Source organism: Ammospiza nelsoni, chromosome 3 (genome assembly GCF_027579445.1).
Source record: "Ammospiza nelsoni isolate bAmmNel1 chromosome 3, bAmmNel1.pri, whole genome shotgun sequence".
In the NCBI taxonomy this organism is placed as follows: Eukaryota; Metazoa; Chordata; class Aves; order Passeriformes; family Passerellidae; genus Ammospiza; species Ammospiza nelsoni.
Genome location: NC_080635.1, coordinates 7,619,847 through 7,640,397, shown reverse-complemented (window position 1 = coordinate 7,640,397; position 20,551 = coordinate 7,619,847). Strand labels below are relative to the sequence as shown.

The window sequence follows — 20,551 nt, the reverse complement described above, 5'->3', positions numbered from 1 at the left end:
TTAGCCTATTCTTCAAGAACTTTCAAGTGGCCCCAGTTCCTCCAAAATCACCAACTTTTCCCTTTGTACCTTCTCTCCATCACCTCCTGCCCAGCAACAGCCGATAGAATCAAGACAAAATCACAGCTTCAAAAGGAATTGTGAAGTCTTTGGTAAAAAAACAATTTGGGGAAAATTTTTCTTGCTTCCCATCTTGGTCACCTACTGAAAACTGAGGGAATCTTCTTGATTTTGCACTTTCTTTGTATGACTAGACGTAAAAGACATTGGCAAGTAATATTCAGCACTGGAACTGAGCCAAACTGAACATTTTGAGAAGAGCCCATGGCAATCCCCACTGCGATCAACCACAGACCATCTCCCTGCCTTTTAATACACAACTTTAAAAAGTAGCTACCATCCACCTCCTGACACCAATGGACTGAGTTGGTAACACTGTTAGGACACTTAAATCAGAAATGTTTACTCCTGGTGCCTAAGCACTGCCCCAAGAACAGCAGACCATTTCAGAATCTGGTGATAATTTTATTTTAAAAACCCAAAACCTTTATAACTCACTAAGGTTGGTGCCAAACTCGGCACTGGGACCAAGGTTTGCCAAACAGCAGCACCAGTGAAGTACAGCCTCATCATGTCAAGGATATTTGAAGAGCTCTGCTCAGGATTCTGCTGCAAGATAAATTGAGGAAACTGTCCTTAGTGCACAGAAACCTCTAATGATCTGCCATGGTAGGTCATTGCTTTATTACCAGTACTGAAAATAAGTCATGAACTTAAAAGCAGCAAGAGAAAAAGTCAGACTGGCTGCAATTATTTCCCTCCCAGTCTTTCCTTCTCCCTCCATGTTCTCCATGGATACAGAGACCAAAGTGTGTATATGCCATGTGAGAGTGTAAATCACATCATACATTTGAAATTAATTTTAATTTATGTACAGCAGTCACCGTTCATGGATGTACACAGTCCCTGCAGTTACATTCTTTATAAGGTTAAATCTTCACTGTTCTCTACTGGATCTTCTGATGGAGAAACAGAAAGGAAGCGGAATCAAGGAGTAAGGAATGATCACAGTCATTAAAAATTTGGGGACTTTGAGCAGTGAATCTCAGAGAGTCTTCTATGAGGTTCCAGAAATAAATGGTGGCAACGCGTATATATTGCAATTTTATTTCATTCGCTCAAACAAAACGTTAGCATGTAAGAAATTTAAAATGACACAATATGATAAAAATAGCAGAGAATGAACTGAGAAACTAAAAAGAAGGTAAACCTAAATGCATGAAAAGTCAACATTCATTAGTGAACAGCTTCAGTCTTTGATTGACACTTGGTAACTTTAAAACAAGGAACTGGAAATCATTGTGACTGTCTGAAGAGATTTCAGCACCAGCACTAAGGGTTTTACATTCAGTTGGTTTGCGGTTGGCTCGGGAGCCACTCGTCTCTAGTGCAGGTTTATCACAGGTCAGATCACAGTGTTGAGGAAAGCAACGCCCTCCTGGCATTAGGAAGGATCCCTTAAACTGCCCTCAGCTTAAGACATCCATGTACAAAAGCACAGAACCACCACAATATGGTTTTTAAAGGACTTAAGTCACCGGTAAGCAAAGCAATCGCAGCTTCTGCAGTTCATTTTCAATACTGAAATCTCTGGAAACGGTGCAACTGTCAGTAGGTCAGGAAATGTCTACAGTCATCTTTAATTCAATCCAATTTCCTGGAAAGAACCAGTTCTGCAGGTTGGGATTACAGAAAGTATGGATGTAGAAGCAGCACAAAAAGACAACATCTGTTCCTTTTTCCTTTTAAACAGAAATCATGTTAATTGTAGACCAAGGCACAAAACGTTTAGTGCATAAGCCAGTTCCTTGCACAATCTAGAAGTTCAGCCTTTTATTTTGGACCACTTATAGCCATCCATGCTATTCCACTGTGTAACTCCTGAACCCTCCTAGAAACAAATCAAACGTGATTTCTGACAAGGGTAAACATCCTCACTGCTCAAAAAGTCTGTGTAAAACAAAAAGCTACATCAACAAAGATGAAAATGCCTCCTCTTGTTTTGAGAAAAACAGTACTTGACAAGCTTACTATAGATTTTTTCTTTTTAATGCCTTCAATAAATGCATGCAGAAAAGTGATGTTGTTTCTCCTCTTTATTAAAAAAAAAAAAATAATAAATGGAGTTAGGCAATATTTCCACTGTCATCTTCCCTTAGAATCTGAACCTGAAGGATCAGGCAATGTCTGAATGGGAAAAAATTTCCTAGTGAAGCCTTTCTGAAGCTGTTGAGTGCTGTTTTGCTTTGGTGTTCAGCACTCTAGACACTCTGTTATTGAAGGAATCTGTGCCACGAATGGAGCTGCCTGTACTTGGTAAACAAATCTCTCCACAAGTTGTAAGTAAACTTTTCTTCTGGATCAGCACAGATTCCAAAGCAAACAGGGCTTGGAAAAATGGACAGTGCAAGGAAAAGGGAAGATTTTGATCCATTTTTTTTTTTGTTCAAAGCACTACAAAGCCAATTTGCAGAATGTCTATTCCACTGAACTTTACCACATTAAAAAACAAAATAAAAAAAAATAAAATTTACACTCATAAGACTGAAAACCCTGGGGAAAGAGAGAGGTATCACCTCACCTCCCCTAAAAGTGACTCTCAAATTGTTGAGCAAAACCAATAGCATTTCATTGCTATTTTTCAGGGTTTGTCTGGTGTGGAGCTGTGCGGGTTTTTTGTCGGCTTTGAGTTTTTTTGGAAAGGAGGGTGGCAGATAAATAAGGAGGAGAAGGGGCCATTTACTGTGACCTGATGGTTCTCAGGTAACTCCTGCTGTTCTGTTTCATTAAACAACCAAACAAAAAGGAGTCTCAGAAAAGAGTGAAGCAGAGGGTCATGGTGAAAAGGTGAAGGACAATGCACTTACACAGGGGCATCCTCAGCAAGTCAGATGCCTACAACGTTTTTTCTCTCACCGAGAAATGAGTTTGGTTCACCTGGGAGTTTCAGAACCATTACTGGAAGTTATTACTGAATTTCAAATAGAAAACTGAAAAAAGATACAAAAGGATCAAGTACCTGGTTCCATTAACATGGTTACTGATAAAAGTCATGTTTTCCTCATTATTACACATGCATGTAAGATGAAGAAAAAGTGTAGAAATAATAAAAATGTGTCACCTTCCCCCTCCCTCTTCCCACATCTTCCTGGGCATAAATTAAGCCTTACAAATGAAAAGGCTACTCTGTGACATGCAATTTTTCTTTTAATTAAAAAGCTGGCTGTGTTGTGTTACATTACAAAATGTCCACATGCATAAATCTAAAAAAAGCCCCAAAATCTACTGTAAATCTACAACATACTAATGATTTACATTTGACTGCTGATTCGCTTTATGTCGAAGTCTTAGATTTGGTAAAGCATCGTAACAATGTAGGAAGGCATCTACATCTTTAAACTCTGGGCTGTATTTGCTTTTTTTCTTTTTTTAAATTTTCCTAGAAAATTGCATGAAGGCTAACTAGAGAGGCTTCCTATCATAAAATTCCAAAATCTTGATATGCCATCACCGTCTAGGTCACCCTCACTTACAAATATTGCCCTTTCAAAGCACGTGTCTCCAATTGCTCCTCGTCTCGTGAACCGAACTTCTACACATCTGATCTCTTAAATTACTCATGGAAACATCAGATATGATAGGAAGACAAACCTGAGATACATTTGAAGTACAACAGTATAACTTGCTAACTCCTTCATTAATAAAGAAAACCTCTCTGAAAAGCCTTCCCAAGCTTTTCCCTGTTGTTGTTTTGTTGTTTTGTTTTTCTTTTGTCTCAACAACAAATTCTGAAACGTGTGCAATTTTATCTTGACATGAGTAGACTTCAAAGCACTGTGATCTTGTCTGATAGATGTAGGAATTTCTGCATAATCATTACAGTAACTTTAAGAGTCTTTTCCACCCTGCTGTAAAGGTCAGAAAAAAGCTGCAAACTAGGAGGGGAAGAGCATTATCACCAGAGTGATGTGTCTGAAGCTTTTCAGAATAGGTTGTTTCTCCCTCCTTCCAAGTGTCTGTCTGTCTCCGTTTTCTTCTAACAGCTCACAAAACGTAGTCAGTTTTATATCAAGTTAAAGAGTCACATCGGCTTAGTACGAGTCTTTCTATGCAGTATTGGACTTGCTGAGTTCCTGCCTGATAGCTGCAGAGAGACAGAGACAGGGTTAGCAAATCAAATAAAGAATTCTTTACTTCAGGGCAGCAAGCTGGACACACAACTGACCCCCCAAAGCAGGCTCATCCTGCTCTCACAATGTGAAGAACCAGCACCTAAGGCAGCCCCACGTGGCTTCACACAAGTGGCATTAGCAACCAGGCACTGCCTTGTTTCTTCCTGTAAAATTTATGTTGAAATCCTAATTTTCAGTTCTCACCTCCAGCAAGCCTGTGGGAAACACCACCATTGGGATTTTCAAAGCGATTTTCATTTATTTTAATTTTTTTTTTAATTTAAGAGCAGCCTCGGGGGCCTGTTTGTACTCTACTGGTCTAAAAGGCCGTGGTACAACACAGCACAAACAAAATATACTTTCCTTTGTCCCAAACCAGCCAGTTCTTTCTACATATCAGTTGATGACATTCAATATTTTATCAGCAGTGGTATTAGATTATTATGACTTTTTTTCCTCCCCACTTTGTTTTGGTACATTCCACAAAGCCAAAAAGAACAAAAGGCCCAGCAAGGTAGTAAATAATATACAGAGTTTTGCTTAATTCCTGACAGGTGAACCTTTAGGATTATGTTTTCTCAATGATTTCCCTTAAGTACAGAAGACTACATAGGAAAATATCTTGTGTTAAAATAGAAATTAAAACTGTGAGACTTCTTTTCTTTGAATCATTTGTTACAGATCAAAGAGGTAACTGAAAGCTGGAAGCTTTCATTAGAATTCTTTCAAATTCTCTTCTAAATATTTCTAGTTTTGAAATACATACCTCAGCAGCTCTGGATTATTTAGAAATAACCCACCTACCACCACATGACATTAAAGATAACTTCAAATCACTCAAATACACCATCACTTCAACCACTCTTAAAAGACACCTTTGTATCAATATTCTACTAAAACAAAACCCCCAGGAGGGAAATCCCTGAAGCACATCAACTGGAACAGGTCTGGCACTAGTGCTTTGCCACCAGACAAAGAACAAAGCTACTTTTACTTTTACTTTTTACTTTAAAGCACCTGCAGCTACTCTAACTCTGAGCAGCAGCAGTGAACAGAGCAATACTTACCATCAATGAGTTCTTCCTTTAATTTTGTTAACTCCTTCCTCATTTCATCTAAAATATCCTAAAAATGTGTCAAGGCATAAATAACAGATTAGCAAAGAGATTAGTTTTTGCAAACTGTAAATTTCTGTGGAGAGAAATCCAGAATTATCCCACTACAATTCTTCCCATTAATCCTTAACCCTTTTGAGAAGCATAACCCACCCCTCAGCTTCCAAATTAATCCTGAATACCTAAGGCATCCCTAGAACATTATTAGTGCAGTTACAACACAGAAAAAACAGCCCCTAGATTGATTCCTGTACAATTTATGAGAGGTGAAGGGTTAAGAACGAGAGAGCTTTGCTGCAGGTGAGATGTGATGTGGAATGCAAAGAAAGGAGCTCACTAAACACCACAAGCCAAGGAAGTATTCCAAGGAAAAAAAACCCCCAGGTAACCAAGGTATCAGGGTCCCAGTCCCAGTGGAATGTGATGGAATGAAGAGAACAGAGTGAAGTGCTGTCCCTGCTTGCTGTTTTTTCCATCCTTTCCTCCAAGCTCCTCCAGAACCACCCCCCAGGCCAGAAGCCACTCTAAAACTGCTGAACCAGGACCCAATCCAGAACCAACCAAAACTGATCCATAAACCAACCTAAAGCCAAGCACTATGTGGGGACATGGTCTAGAAGCAACTAAAAGTTGCTACCAAAGTAGAAGTGGCTCTAGAATTACCCACTGAGCTGCAGCCTGCACCAGAATTTCTCTCCCCACTTGGGGATGATTGATCCAAACACCACCTGGAGATCCTTCACCTCCAACTCCACAACTCCCACAGGATTCCTCTGCTCTTGAACTGGGGAGCTGCACAAATTGCAGTATCCCTGGGTGCTCTTCTACCCCAAAACTTGTGACCACAGGTGCTCACAGCTGATATTAAATCATGGTGGTACTGCTAGAGCTGCCCCAAGGGCTTGGTGTTTGTTTGAATACAGAGAAGGAAAGATTTCCCAGGCAAACTGATTTCCCAGTTCCATTTATAATGCCAACACCATCCTGTGAGTGCTCCTAATGCAAAAGCAGGAACTTTGTGAGACACAAACAGGGCTGTCTAAGCCTCCATCCTACACCTCCTAAGAACACTGACACATGCCTGGGCAAAAATAAAGCCTAGTAATTACTAAATCATTAAAACTTCGCAACTAACAAAACAGCTAAAAGTTGGTATCAGGCAGCTGCATGTTCTTATATCCAACTTCCACAGCAACATTTTTTAAAGCATTATCCACATACCTGCTTCAATCTGTCATAATCTAGACCTTCTGACTGTACTCCGTTGGCACTGGGCTGTCCCGTTGGTGTAGATTTTGGTCTGCAGCACAAAAACACATCCAAGACTTACTGGCTGCTCATTATTACAGGATACATAAGAGATTCTCCCATCAAAATTGCTGATATTTGTATAACAAAAATATAGTAAAAAATCAGAATGGAAAACAAAAAAATATTGGGAGTGGGAGGATGGGAAAAAATCAAGCAGACCCAAAATACCACACAGAATAGAAAGCAACACCCAAGAACGTTTTCCACACACTGGAAATAATAATTACCATAAGAGTTATTAGTTCAAACCAAGAACTTTCAAAGCAGCAGACAGATTTCACTGTCAGTGGTTTCTGATTTCTTCACAATGGGCATGAAAAGCTGAATGCCTTCAAATGTCAAGCACTTTCCTTTTGTAACTGAGGCTCATTCAAAAGAGGCTCTGTCTCCCAAGGAAGCACTCCCACCAACTAATGTCTGCATGCTGATGCTGACTGTATAGATGCTGAGCAATCACCCTGGGGCATTTTCAACACTTGACAGACCCAAGCAATGCTATCCAACTCCTCTGCAACCTCAATTATTCCATCAGTTGCTTTCTAAAGCTACTGAAAGCAAATACTGTAACAGCACCAAGATTTATCTTTATTTATGATAACTGAGAGCAAGTTCTAATGTTTTGGACTATGTCATATTTCATGTTTGCTTATGAAACACTCTCTTTTAGACATCAAAAACTTGCTTCCACAGATCACCTTGCATTTTTAACACAGATTCCAAGAGAAGGGGGTTTTCCTGCCTTTCCACTTCTCTTTCCTGATTCCTTCTTTCATTCAAGGGGTAATTCAGACTCAGGGACTTACAGAGCTGTGAGCAGAGACAGAGCCTGGATGTTCACAGCAGGAACACCAAGAGAGTTCTCCCAAGAGGGAGGAATGTTCTGCTGTTCTTAAATACTTTTTACACCTTTGCTAACATTCTCCCTTCCCTTACCAAGCCAACTTCAAGCCAAAAAGAAGCTGTGGATAAAATTCTTGACAATTCATCTCAAGGGGTTTAGAATTATCACAGTATGGTAATTTTAAGGAAGGGCAGAGTATAAAGTAGACTAAGCTGGGTCCTATTTCATTGCCCTTGTATGTGGCATCTCTGGCCTATACTCAGTGTGTCCCTTCAAAATTCCTACACAGGAGAAATTCATTCAGCACTGCATTTTTCTGCATTTGGTACATGAGGGTGCAGACAGATTTACTGCCACAAAGGTCGATAAGAATGAAAAAAAGACTTTATTTCTTCGTTTGTTTTACAAAATAACTACCTTGAGCTTTCATGCATCTTCCCTTACAAGACAGTTTATCCATAAGGAAATTATCCTATTCTACTGTGGTTTTGTTCAGTAAGAGCTGAATGAACCTCACACTGGGCTGTCTTGTTGGCTTTTACAACCTGACAGGACTTTGTTCTGACTTGCTAACTGAAGAAGAGCACTCAAAAATGTGATTCCCACAGAAAAGGGTGCACACATCAAAATGTTGGTTTGATACTTGTTCTTCCCTGGGGATCACAGAGCTCAACTGTCACAGCTGTAAAGACTTTAGTCCACACAGTTTAAATATAAGTTCCCAGAGAGAAATTGCTAATTACTATTCTTGAAACACACCAAAATGAAACACACAATCCGCTGAGTAAGACAGAAGATTAAATATTGAGTAACTTGATATGAAAGCAGCTGGAAAATAGAATTCACCTTGCAACCACCAGAGAAACTACAGTGTGCACTAATGCTATGAAGGCAAACCACAGTTTAGGATCTTTTACAGAACTGTTCACATGTTACAGTGCTTGGGTCAGTATGGAAGAATTCCTTGCTCAAAAACATTTATCAGCTGAGATCTTTGACCATTGCTGTTTCATCAGGTACCTGGTATTTAAAGAGTTACTTGCAGTTTACACCTGAAATTGTGAGCCCTGACCTACTCCAGGCAGAACACTGATTTTTTCAGATAGCTCATAGATAGTTTCTGATCATTTCCATTGACTGTAGTTCTGTTCCCATACACTGTGGCATGACAGCCTTTATCCAACATGACTGAAAAAAATCCTCTTAAATGCAGCACCTGGCAATTGGTAACAGTCACCTAATGCCTGCCTTAATGGAAAAACCCAATCAGTATTATGCTTTAATATTTTTAAAAATTACTTATGAGTTCAATGTATTCATAAGATGACTTCAAAGAAAAGCTCTACACAAACTGACTGCTTCCTTTTCTCCATATCTTTAGAACAAAGAGTCAGTTTTACCCACCACAACTATCTACTGCTTCTATCTGTTAAAAATCTCCTCAGGAAAGCTTCTTTATGAACACTGCCCCTCAGTCTTGACAATGTGCTCACTTTTTGCTTTCCAAAATGCAAAACATTCTTAATTCAAACACTGAAATACCATAATTAGCAAAATAAATAATTTCTAACATCAGGAAAATCTAGCTGTGTTCCTCCCCAAATTATGCCAATTTTTTTCCCCCTTTTTCAGCCTGAATGCAGCTGTCATTTAGGCAAACATGAACTATTGAAATTGAGTGAATACAAACATCCCAACGTGGCTGAAGAGCTCTCCCGTGTGGTTTTCCATAGCATTGCCTGACAGTCCCTAACACACCTTCAACCAAGCATGCAAAGGAAAGTTTTTATCCATGCCAACATGCAGAACACACCACCCAAGATAAGTAGCTAAAAGGGGAACTTTTCATACAAAAAGATTAAGTAATCACCACAAGGAGTGCCTTCATGAGAAACAAAGCTGGAATTTGACTCAGTAATTCTGAGAGGCTCTGGAACAACATTTACCTCTGGAAAGCTCTCAAAGCCTGAAGGGTTTCAATGTCAGCACTTTATGACCACTAGAGAGTGAAATTTAAGATCTCCAGCAAAAAATACACATGATGTTAACCAACTTGTGAATATGTTCCAAGTAGAAAGATTAAATTTATGTTTTAAAAGTCTTCAATCAAAAAGCAGATGTAAAAACACACCTAGAAAATTAATTCCTGTTCCTCTGTATCTAAACTAACAGTTTTGAAAAACCTTCTTAAAACACTGCAAATGGTCCACTAAATCCTGGCATATTCAACAGGAATTTGTACCTTTGCAGGTGGAGACTGCCAGAAAAGCAGGATTTTATATGAATTCCTACCTGGTTCTTTAGCCATCTCAATTTGCCTTTTAACCAGTCCAAAAATGGGCTCATCTGATCAAACAAAATGTGGGGGAGGAACCTGGTGGTGCATGTGGTGATTACCAACCCATGTAGAAAAAGTCCAACCCTGAACTGGTCAAAGGAGGTGTTAGGAAGTCTCAAATCCCAACAGGATGATACCTGTTTAATGAATCATAGAACCTGTTTTCAGAAGCAAGCAGATTTTTCCATGGAGATTCCCGTCTATTAGGGGGAGAAACACTACCTTTAAAAGCTATTACAGCTCTTCATTTTGTTCACTTTTAGCACCTTCAACACCATGGGGTTTCAGTAGATTCAAGAGTTCTACTTGCATGTTTCAGGAAATATTAAAAACCCACAGCTTAAGTCTTTTCTGTTTGCTCCAAAAAGCAAAGGCCTCATTTTAGACAGGACACTAATTTGTTTTAAAATACTTCTAGCATTCTCTCTGGATAACAACAACTTCATCCTCTACCTCTGGGGAAGCTCTGAAGAGAAAATTTTGCTGACTTGCCAGTTTCTTAAGTGTGCTTTGCTTAATCCCTGTGTGTGACTCACATCCTCCCTGCAGAGGTCAGGTGAAAGAAATCCTCACATCCTAAAGGGTGAAAGAAATCCCCTCCTGGCAAACACAGTGTTAGTGGTTCAAACTGCAGCTCCCCTTGACTAAACAAAGCTAATTTAACAAGCTGCTTGCTGAGAGAGACTTGGCAAATGTAGGAAGTTAAGAGAAATACAAGGATATTCAAGAGAGACTTCTTCTAACAGCTTCTCCTTGTATGAAACTTTCCTCATCCTGGCAGAGCATGCTGTCAACACTGACTAAAAAATGGTATCAGCAGGCCTGAAGTATGTGTTATGGCACCTTCCAGCAGGTTATGACAGCACTGAGAAAGAAAACTGATATTAAATAAACACAGAATTCTTATTTTGGATTAGAGTATACACCCAGGGAAGTTCACATCAAGTTAAATTCTATTTGCATTTTCCACTGGATGAATGAAGACAAAAGTCTGATGGAGAAAGTGCCCCAATAAAACTAAGAGAGATATTAAAAATCCTCTGTACTCCTCTAGGTCAGAAAACATTTTTAAATAGACCTCAGCAACCTCTGAATTTCACTAGCTTGAAAAAGATCAGAAAAACTGGAAGCATGAAACAGTTTACAAAAACCTATTGTAGAATCAAGACTTCAGAACATCCCAGACTCCCCAAAAGAGTCAGACATTGAGAGTTGCCCTACTTATTAATCCCTTTACCCTATGGATAAGCAATTTGAGCCAAGTACCTACAGCCAAAGGGCCAGGTCAGCACCTGTCTCACACAACATGAACTCTAAAATGCTCTTTAGGACTCCTTACACCAATTATTTCTGTGACAAGCTCCCCTGGAATGCCACCTTTTGAAGCAGATCAAAATCTCAGCACAAGGGACCTTGGTCAAAGCAGGTCAGAGCCACTGGGGAGGAGGGGGAGAGGGCAGGGAAAGCCAAGGGCAAAGGTGATGCAGGATTTTGTTACACTGACAGGGTGGCAGAGGGAACATCACCACCAATGGCACCTGCTTATGGACAAAAAACACAGCAAGCAACCAGAACCAAGGCTGCAGACACCTCAAACTCCTGCATTTATTCTAAAATAGAGATACTTTCTTCACAAAGAGTGTTTAGTGTTGCATTTTAGAACTGAAGACCCCAAGGGCAATCCCAACTACAAGTGAGGCCACTCATAGAACAATTGTTTTTAATACTCTGATCACCAAATATTTTATAGCTGTGTCCAACAGCCAGATTTTAATGGGAATTCAAGTAATTTCAAACACAGCATTCCCAAGTTGAACATGTTTCTCTCGCTTTCTCTCAAGAAATTCAGGGAACTTCTTAGATTGTCAGGGGTCAGAAGCTTTTAACCTCTGTGTACAATACACAGGAATTCTAAATGAACAAGCCTTCTGCCTAAAGTAAATTACAATCAAATATATATCCAAAAACTTGCTAAAGTAGCCATTTTACTTGCTGAAAATGCCTTTCAAAACACTCCCTACTCACCAGAGTTCCAGCTGACAAGTTATCAAAGATTAGTTGATGCACTGAAGGATGTAAAACATTTCTATACTCCTTTAGGATGGACTTTCTTAGATTGGTATGAGAGCTACTGAAAATTGCCACAGAATCAAATCTTACCAAGATAACTGAAATATCCACAAAGGCACTCTGTGAGTGGCAGAGAAATAGAAAGAACACCTATTCTGTAGATTTACTACTGAACATGTGAACTGCAGCACATTTCGTTTCACCTTGCTGGAAATTTCAGACTTCAAATAAAAAATTCAACATTGCTGTAGGCAAATATAGACCTTATTAATTCAGGTTATACACCAAAAATTGTTAAACTTTTTGGGGTAAAACTTTTGATTTTAGTGTCAAAAATTTCTCTTATTAGCATTCTCCAAAAGTAACTCTTCATTCCTACTTAAAACTGCTTAAAGCAGGTTCATAGCAGCAATTTTAAACCCATAAAGATGATCTTTACTATTCTAGTTCAGTATCTTTAGCAGCATGTGCAACAATAACAAATGTAAGGAAAAGCAGCTGGTACAAAAGGGGAGTACCTGGAAATAACAGGTGACTTGCTTCCATTCACTGTATTTGTCCTTTCCCAAGGCTTTCTTGTTAGTTCTGAAAAACAGAGTGAGAAGATGAAAAACTGTTTTTTTCTATCCACTGGGTAATTTATGTGAGGAAACTTCAAGCATCTGGCGACTCAAGTCAACTGCTTGGTGTTTTGCTTTTTTTTTATTACATTGCTTTAGCTCTTTCACATTCAGCTACCTCTTGTTGTACTCATCTGTGAATGTGACTGTGTTCACAGGGGTCTTATGTTGAAGGAAGAGATGGAGATCTGACTCCATATTTCAGCAGGTTTGGTTTATGATTTTATGATATATATTACATTAAAACTATACTAAAAGAATAGAAGAAAGGATTTCATCAGAAGGCTAGCTAAGAATAGAATAGAAAGGAATGATAACAAAGGTTTGTGGCTCAGCTCTCTGTCTGAGACAGCTGGGCTGTGATTGGCCATTAATTAGAAACAACCACATCAGACCAATCACAGATGCACCTGCTGCATTCTACAGCAGCAGATAATCAATGTTTACATTTTGTTCCTGAGGCCTCCCAGCTTCTCAGGAAGAAAAAAATCCTAAGGAAAGGATTTTTCATAAAATGTGTCTGTGACATGTGAATGCATCAAGTGAGAGCATCTTGAAGTGTCACTGGTCTCCCAGACACTGTAAATGCCATTTGATTCTTAATCTCCAGCTGGGAGAAGGTCAGCCTATATTTTATAGGCATTGGATTTATTTACATGTATTTATAGGTACTGGATGGCTTCAGCTGTGAACCACAGAATTCTGTAACCAGTCAGCTGCAGACACTTGAGGAATAGGTTTCTAAGCTAAAGGAGTTTTCTTAAACTCTTAATCACAGAAAATTAATCCAGTGCCAGTTTCAGTGAAGTGCCAGCAGGTACAACCTGACAACCAGAGTATCTTTCAGCAACAAGAAAGAAGGAGGTTCACTCCTTACAACCTGCACAAGTTAAAACAGCCTTTCTGTAGTGTGGATTGCTATTAATTGCTATCATTACTTACTCAGGACTTCAGTGCGCCAGTGATCTTATCAGTCTTCACTTCAGATTTGGAGTTTGTTTGGTGTGCTCACTTTCTTTCATATTGCTTAGTTAGCTCTGCTAAGCTGGGCAAGCAGAGAGGCAGAAAGGCCCTTTCAGGGTTTCTTATTGACCAGAAAATTCCCTGGGATGCAGCTGGATACTGAGAACATCTAAATTGCACAAGTCTGCCAGCACAGTCTGTAACCCAGCCAAGTGCAGGCTCCTTATGCAAGTAATAAGCCTTAAACTTAATTTTATACATCAGTTTTCAGAACTTGTCCTGCCATAGGAGTTATTTTAGAAGGATTTTAGCTATATCTGCAAAACTGGGAAACTTCTGCTATGGCTGCAGTTTGCTCAAGGATGCCAAATACTCCTCTTAAAATACTTTAAAGACCTGTTCCAGTGATGAGGCTCAGCACTACCAGAGCATCCTACAGCAAGAAACAAAGAAAACTTCCTCAACTGGAAGGGAATGGTCAAATTCTGAACACAATTGACATTTTTAACAGGTCTGGTGAGGCTTCTTATCATCACCAATTAAAGAAACCAATTCCAGAGGTTTTAATTTCCCTCTTTTTGGGCCTATATTATTAGAAGTGTTCCAAAAGCAGTCATTTTCTCAAGGCTAATGTCCTTTCTGTTTAACAGAATGCGTTGAACAAAATGAAGCAGACACTTGTAGAAGAAGAGGAAAAAAAAGGTGTGTGTGTGTGAAAACCTTGATTTGTGTGATGTCATTTATTTCCTTGCAGTCTGACTTCTCTAGATGAGTGCCTGTATCTCAGTACTAACTTTGCCAGTTATTTCCATCTGGACACACAACCCCTGGCACTCCTTTTTATTCCCCAGCCAGGTTTTGTTCACACTACAGCAGTGGTTTTCAGTATTAAGGCCTGCACATCTCATCAAGTGGTTGAATCATCTGGAAGAGAAGTGCACACATGGGCAAGCAATCAGCAGAGGAAGCTGGAACATACTGGAAGTTGGTGTCTTCATTATCCAGTTATTTCCTTTCTGCTTCCAGTGCCTTTTGGGGTGACAGACTGCAGGGTTAAATGGCACAGCTCCCTCCTTTTGCAGGTATGTACTGAGAGTGCCCAGGGAAACTGAGGGTACAACAAGGGACTACTAAGGGAACAGGAAAATAAAGTTTTGAGTGTCTCTTGAGAGACAATAATTTACATATTTTACATCTGCATGCCACCTGCAGAATGTGTAAGTTTTCCTCACTGACTGTGTTGGCTACAGAGCTCCAAGCACTGCCCCTTCAGCAGAGGGGTCATGGGCAAAGAATTTCAGCACTCTGCATTTATATTCTTTATTCACTTATGGTCTTTTTATCCATCATCTTCTGAACCAGGACCCATTCTACAGCAAAACCCCAGGCTGTAATCATGGGAGAAGAGGGAGGCTCCAAAATTCATCAGAGCTGACCAAGATTTGTCACTAGATTTTAGCAATACAGAGTCCCAGAGTTCACAAACCTGAGCTACTTACCAGGTGTGCTTGTTGAAGAAACCTTAGAAGATGAAGACTCTGATTCTTCCTGATTAAAATGGAGAAGAGAGGGAATAGGGAGAGAGGAGAGGAGAAAAATAATCTTTATAATCTGTTAGATTCACAAGAACCAATCTCAACTGTTTAAATATTTCAGTTTTTATATATATATTTAAAATGGCTCTGCAGAACTGTATATAGAAAATGAGCAAGCACTTCACAGAGGAGTGGTTATATGTATATTTTATACAGTAAAGTATAAATAATCCCTTGTACACCACTGGAATCTCTCTGCTAATCCTTGTACTGAGCAATGTGAATCAGATAAAATTTCTCAACTCACAGCTTTATCTTCTTTCTGCTCTGGTTCTGTTGATCCCTTTTCAGCAATTCTTCTCCTGTAAGCAGAGACAAATGTTACCAAGCTCATAATGGCTTTAAGATGGAAGAATGTTGTTTACTGCAATTAAAGACTTATACAGCCTCATGAAAATTAGTGTTTTAAGAAGTACTTTCAAAGCACCTTCAAAGGCAAAGCCTTCCTGCCAAAGCAACTGTGCAATTTGAAGTCTGCATGCCTTGCCTTGCTGCTGCACAAAGGCTTACACAGAAGTACTGGATTACACTCACATAAAAATGGCTATTCATGAAACATGATCAGCTTCCCAAAGCAACCCTGAGCTGCTCTCCATCTGATCCCCAGCCAGCTGCAAGCCCAAATCCCACCTGTGTGATGATGACTAAGCAGCTGGAGCAGAGCAGGAACAGCTCCTCACCTCCTGGCCAGCAGGGCACTCATTTCTTCCATCAACCCACTGCCTCCCAAGGGAAGGGGTCCATTTCCACGGCCACCATCTGTTTTGGATGAAGCAGAGCCTCCTCCTCCTCCTCCACTCGAACTGGAGGAGTCTTCACCCTTCAGAGCACACAAAAAGACAGCAGATGTGCCAACAGAACGAGAGCTGACTTCATGGAACCAGCAAAGTTCATGTGCAAGAAAGGCACATATTGTATTTGCTGGGAATGTCCTGACAAAGGCAGGAATGATGAATCTGACTCCATATTCTCAGAAGGCTAATTTATTACTTTGTAATATTGTATTATATTAAAGAATACTATACTATACTAAGAATACAGAAAGGATACTTACTCAATGCTAAAAGATAATAATGAAAACTCCTGACTCTTTCTAGAGTCCTGACAGAGCTTGGCCCCAATTAGCCAAAGAGTCAAAACAACTGACAGCAGAATCCAATGACTCCAAACACATTGCAAATGTGAGTACAACGCAGGAGAAGCAAATGAGATAAGAATTGTTTTCCTTTTCTCTGAGGCTCCTCAGCTTCCCAGGAGAAAAATCCTGGGCGAAGGGATTTTTTCAGAGAATGTGAATGAAACAAAGCTCTGACTTCCACTGGAATGGTGGCTCTTTGCTCAGTGTACTAGACATTAAACTGGTAAGATATTGGGCAAGAAAACACTGAATTTCAGCAGGAGAGAAGCACTTTTATCCATTCTTATCTTTTTCTCTGAGGCTTCTCAGCTTCCCAGGAGAGAAATCCTGGGTGAAGGGATTTTTTCAGAGAATGTGAATGCCACAGGCACAAGTGAAGAATGGCATGGGCTGGCAGCACATCCTGTAATGCTTTTTCCTTCATGAACTAAGCCTACCCCAAATACCTTGATACTGCTGTTGACCTTGACCAAAGCTTAGAAGCAGTGGGGGACACAGGAAGGTGAAAAAGAAACCAGAGCTCTATTTACCCGTGAGACTTTCCTAAGCTTGGCTCCAGCGAGTGCAGCTGCTAGTCCAGTTAGAGGGCGATTATCCTCGGCCACGAACCCCGCCGAAAAGCCCGAGGCCGGCAGGGGGGGAGCCGGAGGGGGCAGGGGAACGGGAGGGGCTTGGCTGGGCAGCGGAGGAGGCGGCGGCGGCGGCGGCGGCGGCCCCGAGGGCGGCAGGGGAGGAGGTGGCGGAGGGCCAGGAGGAGCCGGGGCTGCTATTGAAGACTGAGCTGGGCCAGGGGGCAGGGGAGGTGGAGGAGGAGGTGCAGGCGGTCCTTGGACAGCACCTAGTGTCAGAGAGAAAACAAACAGAAGACATTAGGGATTTGGAAAACAAAAGGTCTTGCTTCCATTGAAATGGGTGGTTCTTTTGCTCAGTGTACGAGACATTAGAACTGGTAAGATACTGGGTAAGGAAACACTAAACTTCAGCGGGAGAGAAGCATTCTTAAATAATGTACTAAAAAAATTACACAGGATCCTGTGAGAGATCAGACAGTTCCAGAGACATTTACATGAAACCCCACCAGTCAGGGTCTGTGCTGCAGCCAAGAACAGCTTTACACCAGGAAACAGGCAGAGAGTAAAGTCAGGCATGAGCATCGTAGCAGGAGAACCACAGGGTGTGCTCACATGATGCTGAACAGTACCTTACTGCATTAACAAACCCTAACACACCACCCAAACATCTGAACCCCTGAACTGTTCCAGTGCCAATGCTAACTTCTAAGCTGTATGTAAATCTTTCCTTTAAAATAATCCCAGCAATCAACTTTTACAATTCAATACAAACAGTAATTAGTGAGTTAGAAGACTGACATATTTCAAGCTAATGGGAAGAAGCCCTTCTATTTTTTATCTATCATTCTTCTACTTATTTAAATTCACATTGTTATCCAAATACAAAGTGTACTTTGGAAAAAGAATATTCTGATGATCACTGTACTATTATTATTATTATTATTATTGGAAGAGTTTAAGAAATCTTGACGTAGACAACAGCTCCACACCTCCACAGATCCTACCTGTGTCTCACCAAAACCACCAAAAGGCAGGCAAGATACTGCACAACTACCTTAATCTCTAAAGGCAGGAATTTCACATATGAGTCTTCCTGGTCTCCTACTCTGCTACCACTGCAGAAATTCTGTTAAACCCTCTTGGCATCACTCACTGTCCAAGTGCACACTTTTATTCCTACTAGAAGTGAGGCCATTTATTCTATTTCCACTCCATCCCAAAGCAGCTCAGACCTTCATTTCAGACAGGAGGATATAAACAGGGTCCATTCTGCATGGCTTGTACCAAGCTGCTTATCCCCCAGGAACCCCTCTGCCCACACCTTTGGAGCCGCTGCAGAGTTCTGTACAAAGACCTACATCTACTAAATCCACCTAAATCTGTTAAATCAGTATAAAAGCAGGTTAACAAAGACATGTATTACCATGTTAACAAAGACATGTATTACCATGTAAAATGCATTTCTATCATATTGGTGGAGTGTTCATTAAGGTTGTCACCTGCTTAAATCAAACTTATTGTCCAAAGTCTTCTTAGCTACACTGGTAAAATACTGCAGAAGGACCTCTCTCTGCAGAAGGACCGTCTCCCTGTATCTAAATACACATGTATATATGTATGTGCACTAGGTAATGTATCTAAATACAACCACTGCCCAGAAAGAAATGCTGTAGGTGCACACATTACTTTCTAAATTTGAAGTATTCCTTACTAAAAGTCATTTACACGTCCAAAGCCACACATGTGCTCCTCTAGGTTGGCTGCCATTAGGAAATGGATGATCTATGAACTAATGAAGTGGTAACACCACTTCTCAAATAAACCATGACCTCACTGAAGGCCATTTACATGTCCAAAGCCACACATGTGCTCCTCTATGTTGGCTGCCATTAATGATCTGTGAACAATGAAGTGGTAACACCACTTCCCAAATAAACCAACAACGCAGGGTTTACCAAGCAAGAATGTGACCAATTGTGTTCTCCAAAGGCGAGTTCTTAAGAAATGAGGATTTTACTCATGACAGGCCACAGAACATTGGCTCCTAGGCACAGAGCTCTTCCATTTCCCTTACCCCAGCAGTGTTGGGCATTAGGATCAGTGCAGCTTGGGGAGCACTGTGCTCATGCCTGGGGGCAGTCAGGGCTCTGCCCTGCCCAGCTTAGCGCATTAGTAGCAATAACAGAAAGCCTTACCCTGCTGGCTCGGAGCTTCAACCGGCTGAGAGGCTGCCTGCAAGACTGGCTCAGAAGCAGAGGAGTCTCCCAGCACAGAGTTTAGAGAGTTCTCAACAGAGGCAGGGGTAGCTGCAGAGGGAGAAGGGAGAACACTAGGCTTGGATGAGGGAGTCGAGGCATTCGGGGAGTTGGGAGAAGGAGAAGCTTGAGGCCCAGAGAGTGACAGAGGCGGAAAGGAAGGCAGCGGGGGGGGAGGAGGTGGCGGAGGCGGCGTTGAACCTGAGGTAGAAGGTGAAGGAACCGGATAAGCCAGGTTTTCGGGAAGCCCGTTGGGAGCCGTGGGAGAAGACGTGGACGCTTGGGCCGCCGCGTTGGAAGCCGCCACGGGCAGGACGGGTCTGGGCCCGGCGGCCTTGCCCGGAGGGCTGCTGATCATGACCGGAGGAGACGGGGGCAGGGGCGCGAAGCTGGGCGCGGCCCAGGCCGCGGGCCTGCTGCTGCTGCTGGGAGGCAACGTGGCCGCGGCGCCCACGGGAGAAGGGGGCCGGGAGCTTTTGTTCACGGGCCGAGGAACCGTGGCGTAATGGGGGAGAACGGGGTGGAAAGCCGAGCCTAGGGATGTAGCAAAACGCGATGCAGAGTGCCTTAGAGGCGGTGTAGGGGGAGTGGAGGTCGGTGGTGCAGAAGTCACTACAGCGTACTCCGGTGTGGCCTCGGCCATTGGCGCTGAGACTGCTTTTGCATATGATGGAGGAGGTGCTGAAGGAGGCTGGCAACTGGAGTATTCAGGAAGTGGAGTGCTATACGGGGAGTTGTCGAAAGATGGAGCTGGACAGAAGATGGAAAGCAGCAGCAAAGGCAGGATAAAAAAAGGAGAAAGAGAAAAAGGGAGCTAATGAAGCAACAAAACCAGCATTCGAACAAAATGTAAAAATGTAGACTACAGTTAGTACCAGAGGATTAGGCACAAGTGAAAATACTGTTAGGAAAGTTTTACATATTATCAACAGCTGCTCTTAAATTTTACCAACTCTTTTTGTGCCAACAACTGAATTTACAAGAACGTTCTAGAGAAAGTTTTCTCAAATCCCATCTGTGAGATGGGTTAGATATTGGGTTGAGCAATCAGTCTTTTACCAGCTTTTATCTTCTTGTTTGGTTGCAAACTGCAAGCAAATGTAGTGATCTTAACATTTGTTTCAACTCTTACCATAGGCAGCAAGTGTCATCTCTCTATACCCCAGAAAAAGCTGCATAGCAAATATTGAAAGTACTGGGAATAAAGCTACCAATAAAATCCTCTGCTCTAAAATGACTTACATAGTATTCCTTGACTTTCACCATGAGCTGACTTATGTAAATTGAGTTTGAGACTGAAGAACAACCAAGCGCTTGACTAATGTTCCATTATATTACCAAAATGAGAAAGCTTTCAGTTATCACTGGATGCTTTTCCACAGGCAGAGCATTATCTTATCTACAAATACATACAACACATTTCACTGAAATGTTACTACAATGATAGATTAAGCAAGGCTTCAGACTGAAAAGCATTTCTCACACTATTGCTTTGCCTTAT

The 20,551-nt window shown here is 41.2% G+C and overlaps 1 protein-coding gene across 7 annotated transcripts in view; it reads right to left on the bottom strand.

Annotated features, from left to right (window-relative positions):
• Nucleotides 1-1,151: 1,151 nt before the first annotated feature.
• ENAH (ENAH actin regulator) overlaps nt 1,152-20,551 on the bottom strand; it is a 92,386-nt gene continuing 72,986 nt past the window's right edge. For 2 of the 7 annotated variants that reach the window (XM_059467482.1, XM_059467485.1), the window contains 10 exons: nt 18,991-19,800; nt 16,754-17,061; nt 15,766-15,905; nt 15,333-15,387; nt 14,990-15,038; nt 12,426-12,492; nt 9,975-10,037; nt 6,569-6,647; nt 5,300-5,357; nt 1,152-4,204 (listed from right to left, as the gene is read on the bottom strand). In XM_059467482.1, coding sequence (XP_059323465.1) covers nt 4,167-4,204; nt 5,300-5,357; nt 6,569-6,647; nt 9,975-10,037; nt 12,426-12,492; nt 14,990-15,038; nt 15,333-15,387; nt 15,766-15,905; nt 16,754-17,061; nt 18,991-19,800 — 1,667 coding nt within the window. In that variant the 3' untranslated portion in view covers nt 1,152-4,166. The remainder of the gene's footprint in view (nt 4,205-5,299; nt 5,358-6,568; nt 6,648-9,974; nt 10,038-12,425; nt 12,493-14,989; nt 15,039-15,332; nt 15,388-15,765; nt 15,906-16,753; nt 17,062-18,990; nt 19,801-20,551) is intronic. The other 5 variants (XM_059467486.1, XM_059467483.1, XM_059467487.1 and 2 more) reach the window with 5 other exon arrangements.